This window comes from Mus caroli, chromosome 19 (assembly GCF_900094665.2).
Source record: "Mus caroli chromosome 19, CAROLI_EIJ_v1.1, whole genome shotgun sequence".
NCBI classification, from domain to species: domain Eukaryota; kingdom Metazoa; phylum Chordata; class Mammalia; order Rodentia; family Muridae; genus Mus; species Mus caroli.
In genome coordinates this window covers 27,005,607-27,015,556 of record NC_034588.1, presented here as the reverse complement: position 1 = coordinate 27,015,556, position 9,950 = coordinate 27,005,607, and the positions used below count along the sequence as shown (strand labels likewise).

At 42.6% G+C, this 9,950-nt stretch overlaps 1 protein-coding gene across 2 annotated transcripts in view; it reads right to left on the bottom strand.

Moving 5' to 3' along the window:
* Positions 1-8,481: 8,481 nt before the first annotated feature.
* Positions 8,482-9,950, bottom strand: part of Il33 (interleukin 33) — a 35,063-nt gene continuing 33,594 nt past the window's right edge. The window contains exon 8 of one of the 2 annotated variants that reach the window (XM_029472819.1): positions 8,482-8,766. In XM_029472819.1, the coding sequence (XP_029328679.1) occupies positions 8,575-8,766 (192 nt within the window). In that variant the 3' untranslated portion in view covers positions 8,482-8,574. The remainder of the gene's footprint in view (positions 8,767-9,950) is intronic. The other variant, XM_021152029.2, reaches the window with a different exon arrangement.

Below are 9,950 nucleotides of genomic sequence, written 5' to 3'. Positions count from 1 at the left end.
GAAGAGGAGGAGGAGGAGGAGGAGGAGGAGGAGGAAAGAGTAGAGGCCAGCTAGAAACATGTGGAGAAAGAGGAAGGAGGGGAATGGGGAAGGAAGGGACAAGAGAGGGTAGGAGAGTAAGAAAGTAGGAGAGTAAGAAAGTAAGAGAGAGAGGAGGGGGCAAGCAGCCCCTTTTATAGTGAGTCAGGCATACCTGGGTGTTGCCAAGTAACTATTGGGCAGAGCCTAGAAGGAATGCTAACACCCATAGCCCTGTCCATGCCTTGCTCTGGGTATCTCTTCCTTCTTCCTGCTCCTAGGTTGTGTCCTTTGTAATAAAATGACAATAGCAGGCAGAAGGGTTTTCTTGAGTTCTGTAGCTTACTATAGCAAATTATCACAGGGTGTTTCAGGAACTCCTGAAAGTGTCAGAAGGGCTGGGGATGGGGCTTAGGATAGCATAGCTGTTTGTGGACCACTTGCTTGGCATACACAAGACCCTGGGCTCCATCTTCACTACTTGAGTTGGAGAGAGTAGAGGCAGAGTCCCAGTGCTAACTCAGGATGGTATCTAGGTAGGGTGGTTTTGTAAAACTGAACTTTTGTGTCAGAATTGAATTGAAGAATGCACACTTGGTATCTGGAGAATTAAGGAAGGGGCTGGTGAGAGAAGACAATATCAGCAGCTACCACAGACTGGACTCAGTAGGTCACTCAACCCACAGAAGAATCAGGGTCCCAGACAGGTGGTCAAGGAGTTGATGAAAAAATGACAAACAGATATGAACACGAGAGAGTGTTGATCTGAATGTAATTTTTCAAAGCAAGCACCAGACTTATATTACAGAAGAAAAACAAGAAACTAGGTGACACATCAGCCACACATGCATTGACATTATCTTATGCATAGTGACACAAAACAGAGAAATGCATACATAAAGACTGACAGAAACTAGGCAATGTTTACAACAGAGATAAGATTAGCCCTATCTAAAGTCAGCTATTCACAGGAGCCAGGTGAAAGGACTAATATGCCTAGATGCAATTCTGGTCTATTGTTAAACCTACCACCAGGGGTCTCTTAGTAAATATCTAATTATGGTATTCCTCTGGGCCTAGTGAAAAACATGCACCAGGGAAGTTCTGTTCTATTAACCGGTCTACTAACTCTTTTATGAATAATACAATATTCCAGTTCCTCCTTAAACCACAACCCACCTTCTTTCTACTATTATGTAATGTAGGCTCCCATTCATGTCTATAATGAGAATTCTAAGTTTACTATTTTGAACTAGCCCTGAATTTTCTAGCTCCTATCCTGTAAAATACTGCAAGAAAGCATGCAAGACCCTTCACACTATCGCAGGGACAAATTTGGAGCATTCATGCTATGGGATGCCAAGGCTCCAGGAGACTAAGTTTCCATGAAACTTTTTGCCTCTGGACGGCATCTAAGCATTTGGGCTTGCCACACAGACTTCACTGGAGTGGGTGTGGCAAGCAGCCGCAACAAAAGTGTTGTGGGTAGAAACAGTTTGAGATGTTGTTTTTGCTCGTGGGTCAGAGAGAAGTTCTGTGGTTTACACAGAACCTGGCCCTAGGTCCCTGGTCTCATTTAGTCCTCCTTTGCTAGAGCTTGCACACAGTCTTCCCATAAGATGAAGATCCTCAGCACTTACAGGAAATCGTGAAGAAAGGAAGCTTGGATATTAAAGTGTCAGGTGTGGAAAACTGGGAACCACTTGAATTTGTTATGGGGCATTTTCTTTCCTCTATGGAAAACACGGACAAATACATATATTCAAGCCCGATATTTATAGTCTATGGGGCTTTGATACCTCAGAGAAGAGATCATCAGGACGATGATTAAGAAAATGCAGAATGGCTGGAGAGGTGGCACAGCAACCGAGAGCACTAGCTGCTCTTTCAGAGGCCCTGAATTTGTTACCAGCACCCACATAGTGGCTCACAACCATCTGTAACTCCAGTTCCATGAAATCCAACGCTGTTTTCTGGCCTTCACCGGCACTAGGCATGCACACGGCACTGATACACATACTGGCAGAACACCCCCATCCACATAAAAAAAATTAAATCTGAAAAAAAAAAAAAGAAAATGAAAACACACAGATTCTCTTACAGAGCTGACATGGGCTGGAGGTCAGAGATAGAGTGAGCAAGATGCCATAGGTGTCACCCCTTGCATGACATATGTAGATGTTTCTGTTGTCCGCCTGAGTGGGAGATGCCTTTAAGGTTGTCTCAAATGGATTCTTCTTCAAGGAGGAGCTTGCTGAAAGACTCAAAGGAATCTTCCAGGTCTAGTTGCAGGGCAGTGGGTCCTAGTCAGGGTGCATGAGTTTAGAGGCTTCTTAAAGATGAAGAGAGAAGGCAGGAGCTGAGGAGTCACTTATCAGCAAGTCACCTGTCATCACCCTGTCACAAGCATGAGGGCCTGGGTTTCGATCCTCGACAGCTGCATAAAAAGCCAGACGTAGCCGGGCGTGGTGGCGCACGCCTTTAATCCCAGCACTCGGGAGGCAGAGGCAGGTGGATTTCTGAGTTCGAGGCCAGCCTGGTCTACAGAGTGAGTTCCAGGACAGCCAGGGCTATACAGAGAAACCCTGTCTCGAAAAACAAAAAAAAGCCAGACGTGATAGTATAAGTTTGTAAACCTGAGGTTCCAGGTGGAGAGACGAGTGGACCCTGGAGCTCATTGGCCAGCCAGCCTACCAATCAGTGAGCTCCAGGCTCAGTAAGCGACCCTGTCGAAGAAAAACTAGCATGATAAACTGAGAAAGACATCTCACGGTGACCTTTGACCTCCACCTGAAAAAGAAGTAAACAGAAAACAACAACGATGACCCAAGTGTCAGTCGGGGCTCTGAGACACTTTATTCCAGAGCTGGACCTTTTTCACCTAAAAACATAACCAGTCAATGCTGTCCTTGTGTTCTTGGAAAAGATAACAATAAAAACGATGATTATAATGACGATCATGATAATAATAGTAAGAGAGTACAGTTTAATACCTCCGGGGATTAGAAAACTGACTGTGTACCCTCAGATCAGGCTGGCCTTCAGGAAGGCATTAAATTGGAACTTGACAATGGTTTTTGTAATAGATGCTTAAACTAGATTCGTATGTGCAGAAGATATTGTTTCCAAGAATTGCTGCTAAGTACACTGAGGATAGATTTATTTTGTTTATATATTACTACTTATTGAACAGTTAAGTTTGGACTGTCTGCAGAAGTCTTACACTCTGTTGAGTACTAAGGAGAAAATGGTTAACTGCGATTGCCTCCGTGCCATAGGGAAATCCCATCTAATGTGAAAGAGGGAGCTAGGGCCCTGGCTATAGATCGAGAGGTGCACAGTCAAGCTTAGAAAGGAGAGAGGAGGTAGGGAAGGTGCCCAGGGTTCTTGGATTTTCTGGTAATTCTTAAAGACGTGACACCTTCATTATTATTATTTTTTAAAAGGATCAGTGACAAAAATGATTCTTAAAGTTGTCCTCCACCAGTTGTGGCTCGGCAAGACTTTCCTGCCTAAGTCTTGACTCCAGAAGTCAAGACAATGACTTAGGTATCAATTCTGCAGAGTCCCAGGCAAGTTGAGTATTTAACTTTGTATTAAGGGCTGGGCCCAGTGTATCCTGACAAATATTTAAAGCTTGCCAAATTAGTTTCCTCCAAGTATTGCACATAGGAAAAGGGAGTGCCTGCTAGATACCCTTATGAATGGGGAGAGTCAGGGTGAGTGAGTGCTAGCCTCGGTTTGTTATCGTCACATTTACAGAGTTAACAGTTGAAAAAAAAAAAACAGTGTTCGTTTAGCAACAACAATCTAAGATCAAGAAGTTTTAAAATAATAGCAGCATAGTTTTGTTTTTTTTCAACACAGATTATTTTTATTCATTAATTTTTAGTAAGCATAGAAAACAATGAGGTTTGCCTTTTTTCCCCCTTCTTTCAAGATAGGGTTTCTCTGTGTAGCCCTGTCTTAGAACTGACCCTGTAGAGCAGGCTGGCCTTGAATTGGGAGATCTGCTTGCCTTTGCCTCACAAGTGCTGGGATTAAAGGGCATGTGTCACCACTGCCTGGCAATAGTGAGTCTTTTTATGAACGTTTTTCTGTGTAGGTGTGTGTGCATATTTGTGCATGTGTGTGGATTGCTCAAGGAGGTTAGCCTTAACTACTGCACTTTAGGAATCAACCAACTTATTTTTGGAGACAGGGTCTCTCTCTCTCTCTCTCTCTCTCTCTCGTATGCTTCAAGAAGAATAACGACAGATTAGGTAGCTTGTAAGGGGCCTGTGGGGAGGAGAGAATCTTACAGGGAAGGGGATATAGAGTCAAGTGTTATAAAGAGATATAACAGGGAAACTAGAGAAGGAAGAACAAATAGAACAAATGGAAAAGGGAATGAGAGGGAAGGGAAAGGAGAGAATAAGGGGACAGATAACGCACCATAAAAAACTTTTAAAAAGCCAGATGCACACCTAATACCACAGAAGCTTTCTAAAAGATATACATATATTTTTAAATGGAGTCACCATATAATGTAGGAGACAATGCCCCAACAAGACATCTTCTGTGCCCAGAACGAGTTAAATCTTGCTGAGTTGTTGGCCAAAGGGGTTCCATATGCTAACCTCCCAGCATCACAAACTGTTGCTTAAGGCAATTGCTTACTCTCTGTAACCTGAAGACAGCAGCTTCTTTATGTCACTGAACATAAGAAATTGAGCCTGTGCCCAACTGAAAGCTTCACCCCTACTGACAAGCGCTCATAGTTCTCAAGGTACTTTGCAGTCTACTGGAGGAGAAAAGTAATTATCAAGTCTTACCCAGCGATCTACCTGCCTGCGTGATAGACCTGTGGAACAATGTTACAGAATAACCAACCATTTTTAAAAACTGGGTTCATGAGATGGAGCCCATACCTGTCCCTGCTGAATTGACCAAGAACCTAGGGCTAGAGAGGTCATAGGCCTACGGGAAAATCTAGTATTTTTCTGTTAAAGGAGCAGAATGATTCTTGGTGTTTTTTGGTTTTTTGTTTGTTTGTTTGTTTGCTTTTTTTTTTTTTTTTTTTTTTTGGTCAGGGTTTCTCTGTGTAGCCCTGGCTGTCCTGGAACTCACTTTGTAGACCAGGCTGGCCTCGAACTCGGAAATCCCCCTCCCAAGTGCTGGGATTAAAGGCGTGCACCACCACCACCTGGCTTACAGAATGATTCTTAATGACATATGACTGTACACATAGAGCAGAGTGTCACTTAACCCCTCATTGGGAAGCTTCCTCTTGTGGTAGATGGGAATTAACAAAGAGATCCACAATGGACAAGGTACAGAGAGGGGGAGAGTTTGGAGCACTTGGCCCTAAGTGAGATGTCTTCATAAAACCTCTCCTGTTGAGAATCAGGGATCCATCAAGAAGAGGAAGCAGAAGAGGAAGCAGAAGGATTGTAGGAGGCCGAGGCAGTGTTCCCAGGACCCCAAGGAAACTGTCTTCCAGACACAACAGTGCTGATAAACACAGGATCCCACAGAGACTGTGAGAGCACGCACAAGACTGCACAGTGTCATGCCAGTTATAGCTGAGCAACACAAGACGGACACCATGGTTTTGTGTGTGTGTTTTGTTTCGTTTTGATGTCTTATCTACCTTCTCTTTTTTAGTTTGTCTGCTTTGATTTTATGTTTTTTTTTTTCTTTAGAGAAAGAGAGAGCCACTCCTCCACACTCACCCCCCGCCAAAAAAAAACCCCAAAACAACAAAACAAAACAAAACAAAAAAACCCCAGAAAGTGGGTGTGGAGAAAATCAGAAAGGAATTAGGGGAAGGAAAAGAATACTATCAAAAAACTTTGTATAAAAATTTTAAATTGGGCTGGTGAGATGGCTCAGTGGTTAAGAGTGCTGACTGTTCTTCCAAAGGTCCCGAGTTCAAATCTCAGCAACCACATGGTGGCTCACAACCATCCGTAACGAAATCTGATGCCCTCTTCTGGAGTGTCTGAGGACAGCTACAGTGTACTTACATATAATAAATAAATAAATCTTTAAAAATTTTTTTTAAAATAAAAAATTTCAAAAATCCTCCAAATACATCAAGACCTAAAGGATATAAACAAGATTACATGACTAAATTTTCAGATATCAGATAAAATTATCATTTCTGATATAATTGAATGGACAGATTATTCCCAGTAATATTTATTATGAGCCATCGAAGCACATGTAAGTATGACAAAATGCCAATATGTTTGAATATTTTAATCAATAACACTGATTGTAGTAATGTGGAAAGTGTGTGTGTGTGTGTGTGTGGTGTGCACATACGCACGTGTGTGGAAACCAGAGATCAATGTCAGAACTCTTCCCCTGTTGGAGACGGAGTCTCAGAACCCAGAGCTCACCAGCTTGGTTAGACTGGCAGGGCCAGCAGCATCCCAGGATCAGCCTCCTTAGCCCTGGGGTTTACAGCCACTCTTGGCTTCTATATGGGAGCTTGGGGGTCTGAACCCTGGTCCTCATCTTGCTCAAAATGTTGCCTCAGCTCTGAAAATATGTTCTAAAAGAGAACAAAACAGAAAAGAAATAAGGAATCGGGAATTCCAGGTTAATATTTGATGTAGGACCATGGAGGCAGATGTTTGGTTTGGTGCGAAAGTCTCCTATTTGAGAGAGTGGAGGAGCTGGGGGGATGAAGGTGAAACAGACAGAATCCCTTCCGTGTTCTGGAAAGTCTCACTTAACACCCTAAGTTGTCAAGCAGCCACCGGCCTCACTTGTCAACAGTGATGCACTGGGGTATACTCATTTTCATTTAAGAACTCGGAACGTTGGAGCGCTTTGTGGTCACACGTGGTTTTGAAAAAATGGTTTATTCAAAGTTATGAACAACGTCAAGAGCACATTTGACTACGTAGTTACTACTTTAAAGATATTGTACAGTTTCATGGAGTCAACCAACACTGTGGTTTCCAGAGGAATGACGCAGATTCCGCCTTTACATTCCTCTACAGTAAGACTGTGACAAATTAATGAAACAATTATACCTGTTACAGTCGTACGACCCTACACAGCGGTTCCTGGCCTCTTCGATCATGCATCCCTCCAGCTATTGTATACAATAGGTTTCCTCGACTGGAAGTTAAGAGCTAACTCTTTCAGAACTGGTCATATCATACTCCATCAATGTTGTTATTGTCTTTATCGTTTTAAGTTTTAAAACATGTAAGTTTTAAGCTTATAAAAATGTAGTAGAAATTGCTGTTGTCTAAATAAGTAAAACTATTCCTTTAGTGCCTTAAAATATTACTACATGGTTGAATACAAATATTACTACTTTAATAACAGTAAAACACAAAGGAAGGTTGTTCAGGGGACAACCTGGTAACCAGTAAGGTATATGTAAAATTCTGCAGTGCAGGCTAAAGACAGTGGAATAAGTGTGTTGGTATATAGACATCAGAGCAAAGGTAAACAAAGCAGAGGGAGTAGGAGAGCCGTTACGGATATGGTGGTCAAAAGAACCAAAGAAGGGGCAGAAGCTAAGCTAAGCTATTCCTCCGTGAGCATTGCCGCTGTGAAGCCAAACAGAACGTGTGCATAAGGAAAGCAAGCAGCCGAGACATCTCATCCAAGCAGATGCATGCATCTAAAGTCATAGCTCCTTGGAAATCAGCGAGAAGGCTGATGTTAGTGTCTCTAGTAGGAGAGCTTCAGACTGCACCATGGGATCCCATTCTATTGGGATGCCCTAGTGTATATCCGGATCAGTTCTTACAGGAGACTTTAAGCTTGTTAGACATAGTCAATGATTTCAGTCACGAGTGTGAACTAAGATGTCTTTCATTTCCTAAGGTAAGCTGGCTTGCTTAAAGTTAAATGTTAAACGTGTTAAAAGAAAAAAAAATTGGAATTTTAAGAAGGAAGCAAGCACAGGTCACGTCACTCTTGACAGAAAGGGCTGATCTGAGGGTTGCCTGGGGGCATCTACGGAGGCATTCGGCATTTTATTATAACTGAGAAACAGTCAGTCTTTGCAGCAGCTGTTCCTCCCCTTAGCTGTTCCTCCCCTTAGCTGGTCCTCCCCCTAGCTGGTCCTCCCCCTAGCTGATCCTCCCCCTATTTGGTCCTCCCCCTAGCTAGTCCCCCCATTAACTGCTCTAGTATTACAATCTTTTGTTTAGAACCAGGGAAATAGGTGTTTTTTTGTTTGTTTTGTCTTGTTGTTTTGTTTTGTTTTTATGAAGGTTTTTGAAATGGACCCTCTCTAAAGCAAACCATGCGCTGTGGTGCGTGCTCTTCTGAAGTCTGTGAGTGTGATTTCATACAGGACTCAAGGCAGAGAAAAGGAAAGGGCAAGGCTGAATCTCTTTCAGTGTCTTTACCGACGCCTTAAGTCATATATCCGTGAGTTTATTGAACATGTAGCTGAACAAAAGGAAATAAAAGAATTTTTCTATATAATAACATTCCACATCATCGTAAGCCAAGAATGGCTTTCTTTCTCTCTGTTACTCTTTCTTCAGTTGGAAGCATTCAGTCATTCAACCCAGAACCCACAGGCTTTTTGTCGCATTAGATTTTCGAGAGCTTAAACATGATATTGTTGCGGCTCTCATCCTTCTCCTCCACTAGTGCCAGCTGGTTATCTTTTACTCCTATGTATGTGCCAGGAAGATTCTTGCATTCAAATGAAACAAAGTCAGAGGACTTTTTGTGAAGGACGAAGAAGGCCTGTTCCGGAGGCGAGACGTCACCCTTTTGAAGCTGAGGGAAAAAGAGAAGAAACCAAGGTGTGAATGGGGAGTCCGGAGCTAACATTGCCTTCCTGGGTCAGCATCCAAGGGGGACTGATCACTTATAGCTTGAACCTTCTAGGAAGTTTGTACTGAGTCGAGGAGGGAGAAATGAGCAGTGGATGGAACAGAGAGGCTGCATGGAAGAGGTGAAAGCGATTCGTGGAGAGCTGATACATTTGGATAAGCAGCTTGGCAGAGACTGACCAGGTCAACTTCCTTCGTACTTCACAAGCCCCATCTGTTTAATTCTCACAGCAAGTTTATATGGAATAATTACCTTGGTCAGCTTCTGTGCAACAAACTACCACAAAACATCCGGATTTGTTCCCCTCTATTTTTGCCATGTATTGCCTTTAATATAGAGAACATGTCTGTCTAGTATGTATCTAGTAAACCTCGACTTTTCAGTTTAGCCAGAACTCTCTGTGGATTGGTTAGGCATGCCCTCTAGGTTCGTTCATTGTCAGTTTAAATACAGACATATTTTAATTAAGTTGATTGTTAAACTAAGTTGTTCAATTAAATTAAGCTCATTTAAATACAGACAGATTATTGTTTTTAATTTGTGTTATTTTAAAGAATTTATTTTAAATTATATGCATGTGGCTATGTCTGGGTGTGTGCACATAAGTGTAGATGCCTATGAAGGCCAGAGGCATCTGACTGTCTTGGAGCGAGAGCTACAGGTGTTGTGAGTCGCCTACCAATGAATACTGGGGAGCCAACTCAGGTCGTCGGAATGAGCTCTCAGTTGCTGGGGACCTATATGTGATTATCATTTTAATCCAATGAGTTTTGCAATAGTTTGTTGTGCAAGAGCTGACCAAGGCAATTATTCCATATAAGCTTGCTGTGAGGATTAAAGAGACAGGGCTTAGGAAATAGTAAGCAAGAACTTGATATGCCATGGCAGCCCACTGTTACTTTTGAGGCTTTCTTTCTGCTAGATTTTGCATCATGTACACCTGAGAAGAGTGCTGGTCTTTGTGGACTGTTTGTGTTGATGTCTTACGTGGCTGGATTGCTTTGAAATGGTATATATTTATAGAAATCATCTTCGTTATTATGTTCTCCCATGCCCTTCCTTCCTTCCTTCCTTCCTTCCTTCCTTCCTTCCTTCCTTCCTTCCTTCCTTCCTTCCTTCCTCCCTCC